Source organism: Sapajus apella, unplaced genomic scaffold (assembly GCF_009761245.1).
Source record: "Sapajus apella isolate SASKATOON/1434 unplaced genomic scaffold, GSC_monkey_1.0 scaffold10, whole genome shotgun sequence".
NCBI lineage: Eukaryota > Metazoa > Chordata > Mammalia > Primates > Cebidae > Sapajus > Sapajus apella.
Genome location: NW_022436950.1, coordinates 6,187,869 through 6,209,612, shown reverse-complemented (window position 1 = coordinate 6,209,612; position 21,744 = coordinate 6,187,869). Strand labels below are relative to the sequence as shown.

At 41.4% G+C, this 21,744-nt stretch overlaps 1 protein-coding gene across 7 annotated transcripts in view; it reads left to right on the top strand.

The window, feature by feature from the left end:
• Positions 1-21,463, top strand: part of SPP2 (secreted phosphoprotein 2) — a 29,632-nt gene extending 8,169 nt beyond the window's left edge. For 2 of the 7 annotated variants that reach the window (XM_032277846.1, XM_032277839.1), the window contains 5 exons: positions 1,354-1,464; positions 7,796-7,850; positions 8,490-8,540; positions 10,837-10,932; positions 13,077-13,562. In XM_032277846.1, the coding sequence (XP_032133737.1) occupies positions 1,354-1,464; positions 7,796-7,850; positions 8,490-8,540; positions 10,837-10,922 (303 nt within the window). In that variant the 3' untranslated portion in view covers positions 10,923-10,932; positions 13,077-13,562. Of the gene's footprint in view, positions 1-1,353; positions 1,465-7,795; positions 7,851-8,489; positions 8,541-10,836; positions 10,933-12,239; positions 12,778-13,076; positions 13,563-18,075; positions 18,357-19,555; positions 20,734-21,448 lie in introns of those variants that run through there. The other 5 variants (XM_032277845.1, XM_032277843.1, XM_032277842.1 and 2 more) reach the window with 5 other exon arrangements.
• The last annotated feature ends 281 nt before the right edge of the window (positions 21,464-21,744 follow it).

Genomic DNA, 21,744 nt, shown 5'->3' with positions numbered 1-21,744 from the left:
CACCTGGAGACACACAAAGAACTTGGCCCCTGCCTTGCTGGCATTTGGCCACACCAGTAACTGTGTGGACACGGTATCACCTGGTGGGGGAAGTGTCACACAGTGGCTGAGCATTGAGCTGTGGAGTCTGAGATCCTGAGCGATCCTGACAAATTACTTAATTTCTGGTGCCTCAGTTTCCTGCTCTTTAACATGAGGATGAATTTGTATCAGGTAAAGTGAATGCAGAGAAGCCAACAGCAAAGACAAATCCCAGACATACTTAGAATTTTCTTACAAAATTCTCTCTCAAACTGACTGTGTTCCCGGCGCATGTCATGTTCTCTTGCAGTTGACTGTTGAATATCATCTGTCTTCCCTACTATTTCAGGCTCAGTGAGATCAGAAACATGGCATGTTCGTTTTTGTGTCTCTCATGACCAGAACAGGTACTGTTTCACGGTGAGCAGGCCCATGCAAACCTAACACCAAAGGCCAAGGGAGCTGAGAGGCTGAAGAAAGAGGCTGCCAAATCCAGTTTCTCAGGAAACAATTAACCAACCAAACAAACAAGAACAACTCACAGGGACTTACAAACAGAACCCATGTCTTGGGTAGAGTTGAGACCATGGATCCCCATGCCATTACCTCTCAGACCCAGGGTTTATGTACTGTAGGGGATTTGACCTAAGGCCAGGATTTACAGTATTTATGTGAAAGTGGAACTCTTAGAGGGATTCCCAGAAATGGATTAATGAGAAGTCGACATGGTGGATTGGCATCTAAGGTGGAATACCTTGCGTCTCCACAGACACTTAATCAACACACATGAGCGTTAATCCCACCTGAACAGGGCAATGCCTGCAGTCCAAAATTTGCTTTCCAAAGTGTTTGTAATCTGAGGTTCACGCTTGTGGGTTTTGTTATTTAAAAGAGGGTTGTTTAATTTGTTATTTGTTTCATGAAACTATTCACTGTGACTCTGTTTTACAAAGGACTCATACCAAAGTGTCACAAGCTTCTATTTCTAATGAAATCTGAGGGCAAAGGAGAAGAGAGTTCAGTCCTGTGGGGTTCTTCATCATTTCTTTTTGTCTGAATGAGAATTGACTTAGGGAAGCCCACTCAGCACTCACAAATGTTTGTCTTTCCTAGAGGCTTGTAATGGGTCAAACACCAAAGAGACATTTAAATATCCATTTGTTTCTACTTCAGTCTTGAGGAATTTTCATTTTGGAAAAACAAAATACCTCTGTGAAGTTTTTCTTTCTTCGTCATTTCATCAAACCTGACAGTATTGCTTGATTTACTGGATGGAGGCTAAACTTTTCCAAGAGCAGCTGAAGAAAGAACTCACCGCTTTGTCTTTTTCAGCCCACAGCTGTTTGCAGAAGCACCGTGAAGGTATCTGGCCAGCAGGTGCAGGGCGTGCGTGCTCACTGCAGCTGGTCCTCTTCCACGTCTGAGTCTCTCAGCAGCGAAGAGGTATGATGGGGGCCCTGTCTGTTCCCAGACCGCATCTCTTAGGTTCTGTGTGGGTTTGTGAAAAGCAGAGTGGTTTGCTGGGTGACTGGATCATCACCCAGGCTCGGGGACGCAGAACTCTGCTGACTCTGTGGGATTCTCTCTTGGACACCTACAGCCTCATCGTCCACATCCCCTACTTCTCCCAGACTATTCTTTTGCTCTCACACTTTCTCTCTCTCTCTCTGTCTCTCTCTCTCTCACACACACACACACACACACACACATATACACAAATACACACACACACACATACACACACACACATTCTCTCTCTCTCTTTCTCTCGATTTCCCTGGGATTTGGGAAATGTCCTTAAAGTAACAATAAGCAAACCTTTGAAGTTTCAGATCTAAGTATGTGGCTCCCTGACCCTGTGGTTTAGTGCAATCAGGAAGGACATATTTGTAGGACCAGTGTTCAAAACTGTCTCTCAGCTCTGCAGTCCAGGTCAGGATACTTGACCATCATTTAATCCTCATGATCCACAGCTTCTTCATCTGTTAAATGCCAGCAATAATAAAGACCACCTGATAGGTTGTTGAGGGAATGTGGTAAGCTGATGGTCATGAAGGGTCTGGCCTGGCACTGGGATGCTCAGTGGCTGGCAGGAACCTTATTTTTCCTCAACTGCATTAAAAGTGATTTGCAATCATACTGTAAGATTAATAATATATACAATTTTGCCTTGAAATTATATTATATATTTGTCTGATTATTGCCTGCTTTCCTTACTAGACTGTATGTCTCATGAGGGCAGGGAATGTTTGTTTTTGTCAGCCTAGAACAATGTTTGACACAGCTCACTAAATACTTGCATAAATGCAAGAAATCTGGGGAAGAAATGGACAAGAATATGATGTGAAGAGGCCATCTCTTCACTCTAAACTAGGGATAAAAACGTGACATATTATTTGTTCTTTTGTAAGAGGAGAATATTATCAACAGATTTTTAAAAAATGTTCCCAACATTATATGGATGATTCTGTCAAACATAATCTTTCTTTCCATTTTAAATTTGTGTTCAGTTTTTCAAGGTTTAACTCTGTACTAAAAATTACGTGAAAATATTATACAATTTCTACTTTAAGAATTACACATAAAAGTTAATTTTTCCACATAATTAACATACTCACACCTTAACTAGTTTGTCTGGAAGTACATTTTAGAATTAGAAAGTAATGAAACTAATGACTGAGACACTCCTATCACAGAGGATGGCCTTATAGGTACAAAGAGAACTTCACACAGTTTATTAGGACTTTCTCTACAAAAAGTTCAGTTGAGCATAGCCTTATTGATTGATCCCGTTCACACTGGCAGCTTTTGAGGGTCAACTCTCAGGTGATCTCTGAACTTGTCCTGGAGCCATCGTTGAAGAATCTTTTCTTAGTGCTGGTACGAGTATCAAGGGCCTGCTTCCCTACACCCTATTGAAATCTTTAGGAAGTTGAATACATTCTGCCGTAACACACTCATACACCATGGCCCAGCGAACACAGAAATGACAAGGACCAAACTTAGCACTTCACAAGTCTTTTGTTAGTCTTGATTTGTGGTTTATATCAGAAAAAAGACAGTGGGGAGGAAGACAAGCACAGTCCTAGCCTTTGTGGAGTTTATAGACATGTCTGGGGAAAGGTACCCACTAGGCAGGAATTACCCTGACTTCCAGGCAGGCACTGGAGACCACATAGTGAGAGGAATGCATGTCACGTGGGGAGCAGACAGCATCCTTCAGGAACCGACCTTCCAGCCAAGAACTGGAAGGTGGGTGGAAGTCAGAACAAAGCAGAAAGAGGGTGGAGGGGGAAGGGTATTTCAAGTATAGGGGAAATCAAGTGGGGTACCCTGAATTGCCATTAAAACTGATGGGTTGAAATGGACAGAACTCCGTTACAACAGAAATGAGAAAAATATGGGGGGTGGGGGGCGCGGTGGCTCACGCCAGTAATCCCAGCACTTTGGGAGTCCAAGGTGGGTGGATCACGAGGTCAAGAGATCAACACCATCCTGGCCAACATGGTGAAACCCCGACTCTACTAAAAATACAAAAATCAGCTGGGCATGGTGGCATGCCTGTAGTCCCAGCTACTCGGGAGGCTGAGGCAGGAGAATGGCTTGAACCCAGGAAGTGGAGGTTGCGGTGAGCCAAGATCAGGCCACTGCACTCCAGCCTGGCAACACAGTGAGACTCTGACTCAAATGAACAAACAAACAAACAAACAAAACATGGGGAGAGAGGCACAGGGTGGAGCCGGAGGAGCATGAGCAGTCAAGATGGACTTCGAGGGTCTTGTTGAGGATGCCCGGCTTTATCCTAATGACACGGGGGCTATGAAAGGGATTTAAGTGTGTGTACGTTGGGAGTGGAGAATGGTGACAGAATCAGATGATGAATAGATTGGAACTAGGTAAGAAAACATATGGAGTAAATATGAAATAAATAAGAGGTGAGAGAGAATGCTAACTGTGTCTAGGGCTTAGTAGTGAATGTTGTGAGAAATAAATTCTGGTTCATTTTATGACCTTTAACACAAAATCAATTACTAAATGATGATCTAAGTGAATCCCTCTCCCACCCCTGATTTAATGGGTTCTAATTGTTCTAATTGTTTGGAAAGCCCACAAATCTGTTGCAACTTTCGAATTGCATAGTGAAGACCACTCTCTTTTCTTCCAATTCCAAGCTTTCTAAGAAGACTCAGATATTAAGTTAGCCCTTTGAAAAAACTAGATCTTAAAATAAACTTCCAGTTTGCTTGTCCTGAAGATTAGGTGATCATAAAATATTTTAAGCAAATGTATTTTTAAAATTCTCAAATTTAAAAATTCTGTGATTCAAAAGAAAAAGAAGAAAGAAGATAGAGACTTAAGTAATTCTTGGAAACTCTGAAATGAATTTCTTACATGAAACAGAGAAGAAGAGAAGAAAGGAGAGAACAGCTGATAATCATTTTCAGTGAAAAAAGTGATAATATAAATATGAAAGATAATAGACTATGATAAATTTAGTCATAGAACAAATAAATTATTGTTGGAAGGAAGAAATAGAAGAAATAAAACTAAAAAAACCTCCCAGAGCAATAAAAATAAAGATCACATGAAAAACATAGAGAGAATGTAGAAGAATTTTCAGAATGAGAAATACAAGGTGAAGAAAAATGGAAGCCATGGCAAATAAGCCCTAAAATCCAAATTATGACTAATAAGGACTTAGAGTAAGTCTGGTAAGGACATAATGAGAGACCTGAATATAAAATGTTTGGACTTTCCATGACATAATTTTAACAGGTATAGTAACCATAAAAAATTGAGAAAATAAATTTCTAAATTTGGAAATAGTCTCTTGTCCTTAACCAAATAGATATGTGAATTATTGATAGTTTTTATTATTTCTTTTTCAATCCTGAAAGAGAACTACGTAGAGGAGAAAAGCTTTCTATACGGTGCATAAGCACTCACTCAGCCTCATCATGGTGCAGGCACCACAAGAGGACAATGCTGACATGGTACAATTTAGTACAATTGTAGGCTGGTGCCCTCTCTTTCTTCAGTTTCTAATAAGTGAGCTTGACTTTAGACAAATCTTCTGATTTGGAGTGGATAGGATAAAGCCAGCTAGGGTTTCAGACAAGAGACGAAATAGTCCAAGAGAAAGAAACTGAGGAAGAATAATGACAGGAACTCTGAGCTCCAGGGAGGGTTGAAAGGCATTTAATTTATTTACTGCCTTTCATTTAAAAGGATAGATATTCAACCAGAAGTGGTCTAAGCCAAAAAGAGATAATTCCCTGGATCACATTCCCAGAAAGGAAGGAAAGAAGTTGGCCTCATGGACAACTCGACTGAGTGCCCTTCCGTCCTGTATGTGCCCCTTCTCTCCCCCTCTCCCCCTCCTCCTCCTCTTCCTCATTCCCCTGTCTCTCTCCCTCTCTTCCTCCCTTCCCTCCTCCCTCTCCCTCTCCTTCTCCTTCCTTCTCTGCCTCCTCAGTCTTATCCTCCTTCCTTTCTCTCTGTCTCTCTCTTTTTCTTTCTCTCTGTCACTGTGCCTCCCCGACTCCATGCCCACCTTTACTGCAGAGAGGCTTTTTCCTTGCAGTAGGAAGTAGAACCTCAAGCTACTCCAGACTTATGTCCTTTGTACTTAGAGGGAAAAGGAGGCATTTCTCTCTATTGCCAGTTAGGGAAACCTCTTGGCATTCCTCCTATTGGCCTGGCTTCGGTGTCCCCTCTTTTTTTTCTTTTTATACATTTATAACTTTATTATTAATTTATCTTAAATTTTACATATTTACTGTGTACAATGTGATGTTTTGATACCCCCCTTTTAAAATACATTTTGGTGGAGAGATTATTTACATACCATAGAATTTGCCTTTCTAATGTGTACAGTTCAACGGTTTTTACTATATTCACAAATACCACCACCATTTAAATCCAGAACACTTTCATCATGTTGAAGAGACCCCAATAACAGTTGTTCTCTATTCCTTATTCCTCCCAATGCCTGGAAACCACTAATCCACTTTGTGTGTCTATGGATTTGTCCATTCTGATCATTTCACACAAATGGGATCATACAGACTGTGTTCTTTTGTGACCAACTTGTTTCACTTAGCATCATGTTTTGGAGGTTTATCCATGTTGTAGCATACATCAGTGCTGTATTCATTCTTATTGTTCCATTTTATGGAGCCACATTGGATTGATCATTCATTCGTTGATTGACGTTTGGTTTATTTCTACCTCTTTGGCTATCATAATGATGCTAGAAGCATCCATGTGCATGTTTTTGTGTATACATGTTTTTAATTCTCTTGGGAACAGAAATCCTGGATCATATAGTAACTCTGTGTTTAATGGCCATATAGTGACTTTGTGTTTAACTTTTTGAGGAACTGCCACACTTTTTTCCATAGTAGCTGGACCATTTTACATTCTTACCAGTAATGTACGAGGATTTCCATTTCTATTTCCATTTCCATTCTTGTCAATATGTGTTGGTGCCTGTCTTTTTTATTTTAGCCATTCTAGTGTAGGGTTTTTTTTTTTTTTTTTTTTACAGAGTCTCACTCTGTCACTTAGTCTGGGGTGTAGTGGTACAGTGTTGGCTCACTATAACCTCGGTCTCCTGGGTTCAAGTAATTGTAGTGCCTCAGCCTCCCAAGAAGCTCAGACTACACATGTGTGCCACTACACACAGCTAATTTTTGTATTTTTAGTAGAGACAGGGTTTTTCCATGTTGGCCTGGCTGGTCTCCAACTCCTGGCTTCAGGTGATCTGCCTATCTCAGCCTCCCAAAGTGTTAGGATTATAGGCGTGAGCCACTGTGCCTAGCTCTCGTCATGGTTTAATCTACATTTTTCTAATGACTAATGAATGGCCATTGTATATCTTCTTTGGAGAAATGTCTATTCAAATCCTTGCTTATGATTTAATTGCACTATTTGTCTTTTTATTGAGTTGTTTTGAAATATTTTCCCCCCTCTGTGGGTTGCCCTTTACTTTCTTGATGATGTCCTTTGAAGAGCAAAATTAAATTTTGATGAAGTCTAGTTTATCTATTTTTTATTTTGTTGCTTCTGTAGTCTTACATTAGGTCTATGATCCATGTTGATTTGATTTTTGCATATGATGCGAGGAAGGGGTCTGGCTTCATTCTCTTGCATGTGCATATACAGTTGTATCAGCACTGTTTGTTGAAAAGAGTATTATTTCTCTCTTAAATTGCCTTGGTATGTGTTCCTGGTCCAATCACTGTGATGGAGACCAAGAGACTACCTGTGACTGTTCAGGATGGAGAGGGCAGCCTGCCAAGACTCTTGGTAGGAAGACTGTGAGCCAAGCAGCCACTTCACTTTGTGATGATTGCATGGACTTTCAGTGGTTTCATAAAAACTTCTTGTGGACAACTTTTCCTACTGAACATATTATGGTCACTTTGTAGAGCGAAAACTCTAAAATTTGACCTAAATTAGTCTTTGTGCAAGTCTGTGTAACAGAGTTTTGCCTTTCTGGGGGTCGGCAATGTTTGGGAGTACATTCTCAGTCTAGGGGAAAGATCGGTGGGCAATTTAAACTTCATGTAGGTTGCTCTTCCCCATGTGTTTTTTAGGCTTATGTGTTTGACACCATATAAAGTTATTTAATATAATGTATTGCCTATTTCCTTAAAAATGGATTATATAACCTATATCAGAGGCTTCCAGGTGACATTTACATTTTTCAGTGTCTTTCCTTTTTCTTTCTTTCATGTGCTGACATATCCTGATGTCTACATTTCTTTAGATGATTTTTAGGGACATGTTGGGATCTCATAAATGGAGAAACAATTATCCATTTGGTAAGTTAAGATCTATTTTATTTAAGTTTTTTGCTTAAAATAACTTCATATTGCAGCTTTTTGTTAGCGAGTCATTTAAAACTAGAAATATATATGTATATAACCTTTGAACAATTACAGTCATAGAAAATTAACATTTTGTTTTGCTTTTGCTCATTTCTTATCACTAGATAATAATGATACAACTATTCATTTAGATATTCCTTTGTATTCACAACAGAGCTTTTCCATACCTAATTCCATTTGATGGCACCAACATCTCTGCCAAGTGAGCAGAGCTGGTGGTATTGGTTTTCCCCTTAAGAATGTGTAGCTGGGAGAATCAGAACTAAACAGGGTTAATTCTATCATCTTTCAGCCACACCTCTAGAGCTGATCATCTCTTTGAGTGTCTTAGTTCAGGGAGAAAGGGCTCTCCTTCTTCCTTTTCTTGTGTGGCCTTTAATACAAAATGGGTTGGGTTAGTGTTCTATGACTTAGGAGGTGTTTTTCCTATTAGTGCTGATGGCAACAAAACTCAGTGGTGATCTCTTACTGCGTCTTTGCTTAAGAAGCATATTTGTGGCATTAATAATAAAGTCATAGAACATTCTGGAGTAGTCAGGGGAGTCTTGTCTTATGATTATTACTGTGTTGCAGGTCTCATTCCAGATGAGTCCATAAGTGAACAATTGTATGATCGATCACTTGGTAAGTTGTCTCTTTCCTGCTGTGCCACCAGACTCTTTTCTGATCAATCTGGACTCCTGAGAAATCCTATTTTATAGCTGTTTCCTGTTCCATAGGAGTTAAATATCTGAAATACAAAATATTTTAAGTAAAAATGAAAAGAATAGTAATGTATAAACTTGCTTTGCAAATCATTGAAAAGGTAACCTTGAGGCACTAGCTGACTTAAAGTTACCAAGAATCAAAATATCAAATTTGGCTCAGGAAATAAGCATTGACTTTTTTTTTTTCTGACATACTTTGAAGCATTTAAAAAAATAGCATGAACTCTAATAATCTTCTTTTTTTAATTAAAAATATTTTGAGTTTTTATGGGTATATAAGAGGTATCTATATATTTATGGGGTATATGAGATATTTTGATACAGGCATACAATGTGGCTAATGATCTTCTTTTTGCCATATTCAACCAAACTTCTCATCAAATGGATGAAACTGAGTTATTTTGTCCCTCTCCTATACAGATCAGTTTTCTCATTTGGTCCCCGTGATAACCCTGTAAACCAGGTGTGTTACCTGCTTATGTAGACGAAGAAAGCAATAAGAACTCATGGCATTAATTGGCATATGCAAATTACCTACCCTGTACTAATTGTAACATAATTTTCTCCTTCTGTGGGGTAGGACTACGTTCTTTCCCATTTTTAGGTGAGCTAATTGAGGCCTAGTGAGTTTCTGTAGTTTGCTTGTGGCTACATTGCCAATGTAGGAATTTAATCAGATTTGTCAGAATCTAAAACCTGTGCCTGTTTCATGCTGCTTCCCAGAAGAGCTGCAAAATCCACCTGATGTTCAGCATTCCCCATTAAAATGAATAACACAGATATTAACATTTCAATGATCTCAAAGTCTGACCTTCATTAGGCATACTCCAGTTTATTTGAAGTGCTAGGGCTTATAACTTGATGCTGGATTTTGTTTTAATGCCTGTTTTATATCTCATCCAAATTGTCACTTTGGGAGAATATGCAGTTATTATAATGGCATGACCACTGCTGAAATGTTTTTATGAACATTTCTTTAGGAATTGTCTTCAGAATCCATGAGTTTTTTTGTTTTTTTTTTCTTTTTTTTACTTTGAATCTCGATACTGGTGGCAAACATCTGCCCTTGGATTTGATGTTGGAAATATCTAAAAGACATTTGGAATTAAATCTGACGAATCAGATTAATAATCAACTTGGGCATGTTGGTTATCTATTGCTATATATCAAATTACCCCAAAATTGGACAGCTTAAAACAACACACATTTAGTCTCTCACAGTTTCTGAGGGTCAAAGACCCAGGAGAAACTTAGCTGGGTGGTTCTGGCTCAGGGTCTATCAAAAGGTTTCAGACAAGATGTTGATTGGGCTGTGATCTTATCTGAAGCTTGACTGGGGCTGAAGGAGCCACTTCCAAGCTCACTCACATGTTGTTGGGAAGCCTCAGTTCTTCACAGGGTAGTAGACGAAGGGCTTCCGTTCCATAGGACTTCTGAATATCCTCAAAACATGACAGCTGGATCCCCCCAGAGATGATGATTTGAGAGAGAGAGAGAGAGAGAATGAGCAAGCAAGAGCACCCAAGACAAAATCACAGTCTTTTATAACCTAATTTTGGAAGTGATATATCATCACTTTGCATAGTTTATTATTAAACACACAAGCCAATCCAACCCCAGTGTGGGAAGGGACTGCCCAGGAGTGTGAATACCGGGAAGCCATCTTGGAAACTGATTACTGTATTGGACAAATGCCATTTAAGACTAAAAATGTTATATGGATATAAATGAATGTGACCAATTCTTTTATATGTCTCAGAAGAGATTTCTAAGTAAAAACCTAAAAACACATTGGGCCTGGGGGAGCATCATTGACACAGAAGTACAGCTGTCTTAGAGACTGCTTTGAACATGATGATTTAATTCAATTCGACAAATGTGTGTGATAAGCACTGGGCAGATCCCATGGAGGACTGAAAGATAAATGTGGCAGTTTCTGCCCTCAAGGGCATCCATGGTGGTTGAGACATCACATGTGGTAATACAGAGTGAGGAGAAATGAGTGCTGGGCCCAGCTGTAACACAACACAGGGAAGAAGGAGAGAGAGTGGAATAAAGAAGATGAAGTTATTGCATCCTCAGGTATTCTCGTGGCAGATGGGTTCGGGTTATGCTTGTCACAATCCTTCTCATTAATTTGTAGTCACATAGTCCACACCATCTCAGGTCTTCGTGTGACTGACAGAGCCTACGCTTCCCTTTTCTACGTTTAGAGATCATGAGAAGGGCTTTTCCTCCTGGAAATAGAAGGTACCCAAATTACCGGCACAGAGCAAGAATAAATACTGACTTTGAGTAACAGTCTTGAGGTAAGAAAACACAGGTGATCACATGGGTATTTAGAAATAGAAGCCACGTGGAGTGAATGTCTTGAAACTGCCAACCTCCAAATATCTGCAATGTGCGATTCAAATCCTTGCCTTTTGGCTTCTCTGACTTCCTCTCCAAGACTTCTCCTCAGTTACCTCTTCAATCTCATGCACCCTCAATCTTTCTCCCATGACATTTGTATCTGTTGCCACTGATGTGATTAAGTCTGTCCACTTGAAGAGCAAGCAAACAGCAAGGGCACAGCTCCTTCCTTTGGCCCATCTCATCCATCTAAGCAACTGCCTTCCCTCCTTCCTTCCTCCCCTGCTAAACTTTTTGACACAACTGTGATCTCTGGTTGCTTCCTCAACCTCCTCACCTCATCTATGAAGTCTGATCTAGCTTCCTTTTATTGATGTGTACTTTATTAATCATTTTATTTTTCAAGATGGAGTTTTGCTCTTGTTGCCCTCACTGGAGTGCAATGGTGCGATCTTGGCTTACTGCAACCTCTGCCTCCTGGGTTCAAGAGATTCTCCCATCTCAGCCTTCCTAGTAGCTGGGATTATAGGTGCCCACCACCATACCCAGCTAATATTTGTATTTTTAGTAGAGACAGGTTTTCACCATGTTAGCCAGGCTGGTCTCAAATTCCTGACCTCAGGTGATCCACCTGCCTTAGCCTCCCAAAGTGCTGGGATGCCCAGCCGAAGTATACTTTAAATACTGGTGAGCATTTGTGTGATCTCCTTAGTTTAATCATTTCCCAATTCCGTAGATAACCCATTTTTTTTTTTTTTTTTTTATGGAGACGGGGTTTCACCATGTTGGCCAGGCTGGTCTCGAACTCCTAACCTCATGATCTGCCAGCCTCGGCCTCCCAAAGTTCTGGGATTACAGATGTGAGCCACTGCGTCCGGCCGATTACTCCTTTATTTCTTCCTCTTGCTTGAACTATCAATGATGCATAATTATTTCCAAACACCTCTCTTACTACACTCTATGTCCGGAACCAGGCCTTTATATCAACTGCCTATTGAATGCAGTTGCCATTGGGTATCCTGGGAGTCCCTGAAACTCAACTATTTTCCTATCAAGCTCCCTTTCTTAATTGATGGCATCACCATTCACCTAATTTGCTCAAGCTAAAGATCTTGAGGGCATCACTGACTCCCCTTCATCCTTCATCTTCTTCTAACGTACATAGGGGTCCAGTCTTATTCATTTCTCCCACACGTTTTCTCTGGCATTGGCCCATCACTTCACTACCATCACCAGTGAACTGTTGATTGTATTCTTGCCTTAGGTTCTGATCCCACACTGTCTACCTTGTTTGCTGTCTTCAGGTTTATCATGAACATGGAGAATATTCTGATCCTCACCCCGTGTAAACTCTCTAATGGTTGCTTCAGTTGTGGGACTTAGCAGAGCTGGGCAGCAACCAGACACTGAAAAGCCTATATGCCCCAGTTCTGTAGAAAGCTAGAGATGGAGTCCTGGTTTATCACACTGACAATGAGCTTCATATAGTCCCACATGTGTATAAATTCCCCGTTACTAGAGATGGGATTGGAGCAAATGTAGCTATCATGAAGGGCACACGTAAGAAGAATCTCAAGATGGAATGACAGATGTTGAGTCCATACATAGGTATTTTACGTGCACACACGTGTTAATAATGAAGCTGGAGTGTTCACGGGCTTTACAGTCTGTGTAACACTGCGTGCTTGCGGGATAAAGTCCAAACTCCCAGTGTAGCTCACGATGGCCTTCATGACCTGTGGGCTCTGCCCACATCTCCAGCCTCACCTCTCCCAAGTCCTCCTGGCTCCTCCGCTCCTGTAGCACTGTAGCATGTTAGCCAGGCTGATCTCAAATTCCTGACCTCAGGTGATCTACCCACCTTAGACTCCCAAAGTGCTGGGATGCCCAGCCAATGTATAATTTAAATATTGGTGAGCATTTGTATGATCTCCTTAGTTTAATTATTTTCCAATTCTGTAGATTACTTTTTTTTTTTTAATGGAGATGGGGTTTCACCATGTTGGCCAGGCTGGTCTCGAACTCCTGACCTCGTGATCTGTCCTTTGGCTGCTGCCTCTACCGGGATCATCCACCTGAGTAGTTCTGCCTCACTGTTCAGGTCCCAGCTTAGTTGTTGCTTCCCTTTGGAGGTCCTTGCTGACACCACAAACCACCACCACTGGGTCAGAGATGATGTCCCTGATTGGGCCTCGGTAAGGTTCTCATAACAGGGCCTGCAATTGGCTGTTTGCTGACGCCCATCTGACTACCAGACTTCCCAAGAGAGGTCTCAAGAAACTTCAGCTGCCACTGTCCCTGGTGCCCTTCACACAGCCCAGCACACCCAATAAATCACACTCAGTACATATTCTTTAAGTGAATGACATCCTTCCCTTTGGGTTCTTGAAATTCTTTTTCTAAAAAGTCAGTTAAGCATAGTATAATTAATTTTTAACCATGGTTTTTGAAAGAAGTCAACTGACATTTTACTAAAATAGAAGGGAAATTTACCAGTGAGGACTTCTTGGATGAAAGACACAAATGGTAGGTTTTCTTTTTAATCTATGGTGCAACTCTAAAAATAAAAGCCAGCTCCATGCTGAGATCAAGAAACCACTCATTATGAAGAAACAGACACATCATATTCCATTTTTATAAATGTAAATGATATCTTTTTTTCTTACAGAGCATCATGGGTTGGGGGCAGGGGGGATAGAGTTCTTGATGGGTTGGATTCTTCATTTATTAGTAATATGATAACGTTGGGTGTATATACATATGCATATTGCAATATAAATCCATCATCTGATTTTTATGATGAGATTGGTCACTCAAAGCATTTATTTTTAAAGACAGCAGTGACTAAACAGCTGTGCCACAGCCCTGACCTGAACACAGGATTTGACCGAAGTCCCAGTTATGTCTCTGCCCTCCAGGGACCTTTAGCAGGGCAGGTTTCTGCACTGCGCTGGGTTCCCTGAAATCACAGAGTGAAGCTGGTGAGGCCAGCACAGTGAGTCTAATGAGGCAGCCAATCCCATGGGACCTGGAATCCACGGGCCTGGTTCTGAGCCTGTTCTCCCATCTACGAATTCCTTAACCTCTCAGGGTGCAATTCCTTCAAGAGTTTATTATTACATTTTCCTTATTTTTGTCCATACTAGACCATAAACTTTCTTTCTTTCTTTTTTTTTGCAATGGAGTCTTGCTCTGTCGCCTAGGCTAAAGTGCAATGGCACAGTCTCCGCTCACTGAAACCTCTGCCTCCCAGGCGATTCTCCTGCCTCAGCCTCCCAGGCAGCTGGGATTGCAAGCGTGCACCACCATACCCAGATAATTTTTGTATTTTTAGTAGAGATGGGGTTTCACCACGTTGGCCAGGCTGGTCTCAAACTCCTGACCTCAAGTGATCCACCTGCCTTGGCCTCCCAAAGTGCTGGGATTACAGGCGTGAGCCACCACCACCATAAACTTCTTGAGGATGCATTCTCCTTATTAATTATTTCAGTTTTATAACAAGTAAAAATATTATTAATGATGCATCTATATGAAATTACTAAAAATATCCTTTGTCAATATCATAGTGCTAAGAACAGTGTATAGAATATAATCTATCAGGCTGGGAGGGAAGAGTGAATGAATACATGACCAGAAACAAAATTACTATTTTCAAATTGTGAGTGACATTTTTCCACTGGGGAATTCCTTGAAGGCAGAGACTTTGCCTTATTTCTTATGGAATCCCCAGAGCCCTAAACACTGTTCTAGGATTCTTCAATGTTGCCAGAAAATGATTTAATGTATGAGTGGATAGTGAAATGTAATATTTAAATTAAATGCTCTAAATTTTTTTCTTGTTTATTACTCTAAGGTAGGAAATGCAGAAAATCAGGTCCCACCTCTCATGTTGAAAAAAATCTATTTGAGAATCTTAGACTTTCTTATCTTTGTGGCTGGAATAGTTCAGTTCTGACTTTTCAATTATGTAGTAGCCAGGAGACCCTCAGCACCCAAGCCATAGCCATGTGAGTGATGCATTTTTCTTTATGTCACAATCTTGATTATTAGTGTGGTGTTCTTAAACTATGCCCAAAAGCAGCAAAGGGGGCAGTTCTTGTTGAGGCCTTTTGTCAATAAGGGCATAGTAAAAAGAATCAGTGTCATGATCCACTTGTTCAACAAATTAAATGCCCCTTTGTGCTTGGCCTCTGTGCCCATGAACATCACAGTGCTCAGGTGTGCCCGGGTCTGTGTTTGGACCCATCTCATACATTGCCTTGCATAAATCTTGCAGCAATCAAATGAAATTTTATTCTTATTGCTATCTCTGTTTCATAGAGAAGGAAGCAGAAGCAGAGGCATCTAGAGACCCCTGCTCTCTGAGATAGTGTTGGGAGTGGGATTTAACTCTTTATGTCTGTCTGTTTCCAAAGCCTCTTCCCTTTTCCTTCCTGTGATTCTCATATCTCCATATTTAAAAAATAGCATGAGAGGGCAAAATGTCAAGGCTTATTTGTTTAAGAATCATTTGTCATGTGTTGGGTGAAACTAGAAATGTAGTCACCAACTAGATGGCAAAGACTTTAATTGATTGGAAGTGTTAGCATGATATCTGCTTATCATCAACTATGTGGGAGAACTGGTCCCTAAAACCTCCACCACCTCCACTGGCTTTCTGAGTGAATTCCACATTCAGGTATCAGACTTATTCGTGACAATGTCCTATCATGGTCACCCATGACAGCCCACCTATTGAAGAGAGCAAGAGACCCCACAGAAGACAGAAAAGACCCAACCGAGACTCCAGAGGCAGAGACATGACTATGTGCAGTTGTATTCATTTACACTTTCTCTGATTCACATTCACAGGACACTCTATTAATTACTGCGCCATGCAGAGTTGGTTTTTTTTTTATTTGAGGCAGCTATGGTCTATAAAGTGCTTTGAACATTGAATTAGTAAATACGGAATCATTGCTGGTATAGGAAATACAGGGTTAGAGTTCTTTGAGCCTCTGTTCCCAACATTATCCTCAACTGATTGGCATATAACTTTGTTTATGTGTTTTTCTGTTTAGATGCTGTATTTAATAGATACTGTTGATTCATTAACAATGAACTCATGGCCAACAGCGCTATCACTCATGCCTGAATGAAGCTTCTCTAACACACATATTTTCTCTGTAAGGCACATCACAGCCTTTTTGCACTTAGAAATACTTGACAGCACGATACTTGGGGGCTATTTTAAACATTGACATCATCAACAAAAAGCATAAAAATGCAAAAAGTGGGGCACTAAACAGACCGCGGAAAGGATACTTGACAGCAGGAGAGTTGAGACATGGAGGCAGAGCATTGCCTTGCTTGACCTCAGCTGAGACGGTGTGGGTAGGATGACTCCAACTGTTTGCTGCTCTGAGAGTGTCTGAGGATGATTGAGAAAGCACCACGAGTACTGATTTCAGGTTTCAAGTAACTGTTAGTGAGCAGTGAGTAGGTGATTTCACAAATACGGCATCTGTGACTAATGAGGACTGACTGCAGAGTGGGTTCCCCACCCCTAGTTTATCCCTAGCTTGTCATTACCCTCCCTTGATCTCTTCTCATCCTGTCTTTTTAAAAACGCCATCTGCATTTGTTCCCCAAGGCTTCACACGGTCTCTCCTCCTGTACCTGACACTGCCTTGCGCTGTAGCCACCTCTTCGCTGCTGTTCCATCCCCACATCCACCCCTTTTCCTCCTGGACCTCACAGCCATTTTGGATGTAGATGACCACTCCTTCTCTCTTGAAACCCTCTGACCTCTGAGATCTGGTCCCCTCTCTGGCCAAGACGTCTTACTCTTCACAGACCGGCATCTTCCTGCTGTCCCTGAAACCATGATGTTCCCCAGGGTTCCATCCTCGGTTCTCCTTCTGCTCACAGCCCTCCCTCTGCTGAGTGATGCCAAGCACCCCCAGGGCTTTGACACCTAGCTGTTTAGGGATTCTTCCCCATCTCCTCCACACTGTCCCTCCAGCCTGGACTCCAGGCATGAGTCAACAGCAGCCTGCCAGACACCTCTGTCTGGGTATTCCACACCACGTTCAAAACGCAATTCTTCTCTCGGATTCACTTTTCTCCTGTCTCCAACTCATCTTCCCTGTTCTGCCAGGCCTGAAGCAGATGCATGTCAGACCTCCTCCCCACCTCACCCAGTTGGTCACAGAGGCCTGCTAATCCTCCTTCTAAAACGTTTCCCAGCTCTGTCCTCTCCATGCTGCTGGCCTCAGTTCAGCTGCATTTCTAGCCTGCTATGTTCAGTGTTTTTCTGGTGGCTGTGTCTTGTTCTCCTTGAAGGCACCTGTGCACTGTCGCCAGAGTTGTCTTATCACAAGTCCAGGGCCTTGCTCTGCTGGAGGATGGAGGATGAGCTCCCTCAGAGCATACACCTCGGCAGTCCTCTCACACCCATTTGGTAGTGTGCTCCCTGCTTGTGTCTCCTGCCTCAACTGCTGCTTCTGCCTCCCGAGTCACATGGGAGAGCCTCACCCAGATGACTGTTCCCCTGGGGCCCCAGTATGGATCTCGCCTCCACTCCCAGGCCCCCTCTGCTGGGATACAGTATCCCCACCCCAGCTTATCCTCCGAGTTCAGCTTGCACGTCCTCTCCAGGAACCCCTTCCCTCCGGGTTTCCCACACATGGGCATCTCTGGAATTGCATTTGCCAAGCTGTACTCTAACTTCTTCCATCCTCTTCACTAGGTTGTGGGAGGTTTTTGAGGTCAAAACTTGCCTCATTGATCCTTGGAACCCCCAGCAAATGCTCAGTGCATACGTGTTTACTGAACAGATGAACTGATAAATGGATGAATGGATGGATGGAGTATCCTGATCTCCAGCCCTACTCCTGCACACAATGGCAGCTGTGGCCAGCCTACTCCTTTGCTTTTGCTTGGTTCCTTCCTTCCTGACCTCACACCACAAACAGCTTCATAGGCCAGCCTGGGGCCCAACACCCGACTACAGCCTCTGCTTGGGGTCTCTTTCATTCTTCCCTTTATGAGACTTGAACTTCTTTTCTGGGGCTGTGTGTCTGCTCCCCAGACCCATTTACCTCTTCTTCTTCCTGTAGGTGTCTCTCACCCCTTTGGTTTGTTCAAGGAGCTGCTGCTTCGCAGAGCTGCTCTAGTGTCTGGTACCATCGGATCTGGTTTTGAATAATGCCCAGGACTCTGGGGTCCCAGACTCCCAAAGCAGGAATGTGAATGCATGTCACGGTGGTCTGACCCTCATGCTCCTTTTAAAATGCATTGGAAGGAAGAGAAGTTCCAACAAAGAATGATTTTATGAATTCTGTAATTTTTCTTCTGATCAGTTTCAATCTGTAATAAATGTCTTGTTTTTCCTGTAAGACTTTTTTCTTTCATTGCCTGTTTTTTTTTTTTTTTTTTTTTTTTTTCGTAAGTAACATTAGCTAGGAAATTTTTTGGTGAGAAATTAACAGGCTGAGAAGATTGGTATTAGCTAAGGATTTTAGGAGTTGAGGACTCATGAAGTGATGGCGTTTGGCGTGTTTTAGGTCAATTCACAATGGTTGTAAATTCTTTGTTATTAGAAAGACAAGAAGCTCAGTGTCAGAAGAGCTCTTTCTCTTTATGTCTGATTTTAATTTTGAAAAATCATTCATGGAGCTCAGGGGACTTTCAGGACAGTGAAACTCTTCTGTGTGATACTGAAATGGGAGATGCATGCATGACATTATGCACTGTGAAAACCCATAGAATGTACAACACTGAGCACACATCCTAATGTGCCACGCTCACGAGAGATGTAAATGGTTGGTGGAAACAGGTTTATAACATTGGGAAAAATCCACACTGAGACAATGGATCACTCAGCAAGGCTAGTTTACTTCCTGCAAGGTCTGAGGGACAGCATTGGGTCTCATTGGCAGTCTTGCCACAAGAGCACACCTGAACAAAGGAGACAGGGACGTTTATAACTTTCATATCCTGACACAATCGCCTTACTGCTGTGTCCAGTTTCCATCAGCTGGAACGGGACCTCGCATTCTATGCTTGACCCAGTTGGCTAAAAACTTGGAAATTTCCTGAATAGATAAGGAGAAAGAAGATGAGGAAGAAGAGGAAGCCAGTCAGGAGATGGTCAGGAGAGATTCCAAATAAGGAATGGTAGGCACCAGGGTTTGGAGCGTGCCTACTTCTGTTCAGAAATGCCGGAGTGAGTCAAGGTAGCTGATTTAGGGCGTAGCTGATTTAGAGAATATATATATACATGGGTATATGTTTATGCTAATAGTGGATAATGGACATAAAGCAAGAGATTGTAACTCCTTATAGTGTAGTCTAAGATACAAACTTTGAAGAACTTTTCCATCTCTCACAACGGTGGAGGAAATTATGTGGGGTGAGGTTTAGGGTGGGGAATGGGGTATCTGAGAACTCACTGTATTTTCTGTTCAACTTTTTAAGAAACCTAACACTGGTCTAAAAAATAAATAGTTTATTAATAAAAAAATTATGTAGTGGCTAAGGAGTAAGAGGTATCACATTGTCTCCATGAAAATACCCTTATTGCTTCTTTTCCTCCAGGTTTCTCAGTCTAGGGAATCAGCAGCAAAGTGAGCTTTCTGTCAAAGCAGGTATCACCAGGAAGAGACCCAGAAGACTGGGGCTTTTTGTTCTCCAAGCCACTTACTTAGAAATGTGCTCCCAAAGGTTCTGTTCCTGGAGCCAGGCCTGCTTTGGGGCTGACTGAGCAGTGAAAGAATTTGAGGATGTGAGAATCCCCCAAACCAATCACAGTCTCCTGCCAGGACTGAAACACACACGAGTTACCATGGCAGTGGCTGAAGACATCATGAACCCTTGAACACTATTTTCTGGATGAATGATACACTAAATCTTTATCAGTCATTTGTGCCTGGGTGTGGATGCGACTTCTAATTCTGCTCCATGGCAAACTGCTTTACCTATGACAGCTTTTAAATGTCTGATAAGGCCAGTCCGTATCTCACCCCAACTCTTCTATATTTTTTCCAGAACTTTATTATTTTCATCTGCTTATTTTATTTCAACTGTAAGATCGGCTTGTCAGGTTATGAAGGAAACTCTGTTAGCATTTCAAATCAAATTGATTATATCAAATTTACAAATTAAGCTAGAAAAACATGACATCTTTAGATTTTTGAGTTTTGCTCCATAAGACTAAGATACACATTTCCATGTACTGAAGTCTTCTTTTATGCTCCATGAGTTTAAGAATTTCCTCATATGTGTTCCACATATTTCCTCTGAGATTTATTTATTACTATAATTTTTTATTGTTATTATAAATGGGATATTTTGCCATTGTATTTTGTAATATGAAACTGACTAATATAAGATTTTGGCCTCTCTTCCTGCTGACTTTTCATATTGTTACTAACAGGTTTTCAGCTGATACTCTTGGAGATTCCATGTATTATAACCATACCTTTTTCAAATAATATTAATTTTGCCTTCTTTTCATTTTTTAAACATTACTTCTTTTTTTTTTCCTATTTTATTTGATGAGTCTACTCCAACAGGACTAAATTACAGGGTGATAATAGACTCCTCTGTGTCCTGTGCCTTACTTTCACAGCATCCTAAGAAGCATTTTAGTGTTTCTTCACGGACAATGCTGACTTCTGTGTTGGTGTAAGAGCGTCTATATTTTTAAGCACATTAAAGTTGCATCTGTTCTTCCACCATTAAGAGCTTACAACATAGATGTACGGTATACTGAACTTTAACAAGTGTCTTGAAATTATCTCATTTTTTTCTTCTTTGATTACAAAAAGTAAATTGTTAACGAATCACCTTATTGAACCGTCTTTGCTTTCTTGGGACAACCCCACTTGGTCATGGTTTGCTACTCTGTAAATACACCACTGTTTTGCTTAGGTGGTTTATATTAAGCTCCCTGAGTGAGAACCAACTCTAGTTTATTTCTGTGCTGTCAGTTTGGTTTTGGTATCTGGGTTGTGACGTCCCTTCCATCTCTGCAGTCTCTCCACAGCATCGCCTCCTGCCCCACCAACCTCCAACACTCTGGTCTAATAAAGGATCTATCTTTAAATATCCACGGAGGGCAGGTGTGATTTTTCTTTATGGTCTGAATAGCGTATTAACTGCATAAAAAGTAATATATATTAATTTACATAATTTTTATAATCTGCCAATCTTTGAATTCAGCAACCTTTTCCAAGCCTTCTTCTTCCACTTTCTTTTGGAAACATGGCAAAAATAGTCTTCATTTTTCTTCCCCTTTCTTCTGGAGAGAGAGAATAGTGGCAAACAAATACTAGTCTTGGAATGTTCGACCCTTGCTTAGCAATGGTCACTGGCCCAGGAGAATGCTGGGGTGCATAAGGGATACTGGCATCAGAACTGTCTCGTGCGTTCTGTAAATATGTCCTTTGGGATTGTGGGAGCCAATTCCATCATTAACCTGGCTACCAGGCCCCAGCTCAGCCTATGCCTTCTCAGAGTGCCGTGTTTCCTTGGGCACCTGCAGACCATCAGGAAGAGAAACACACGTAGTGGGGAACATGCTTGCTGGCAGCAACAGAGACGTCGTGAAAGATGCAGACAGAGGCTGTGGGACTCACATACTCTGGACTGTCAGCCGAGCCTGTTTTGGAAAACAAACATGGTCTAATTCCTTTAGGCCAGAATCCAGGTGTGTAATTAATTTTCTGTTAAACAAAGAGAACTCTGGCTGTTTTTGAGTGGAGCACACCTGTCCCTACTTGAGG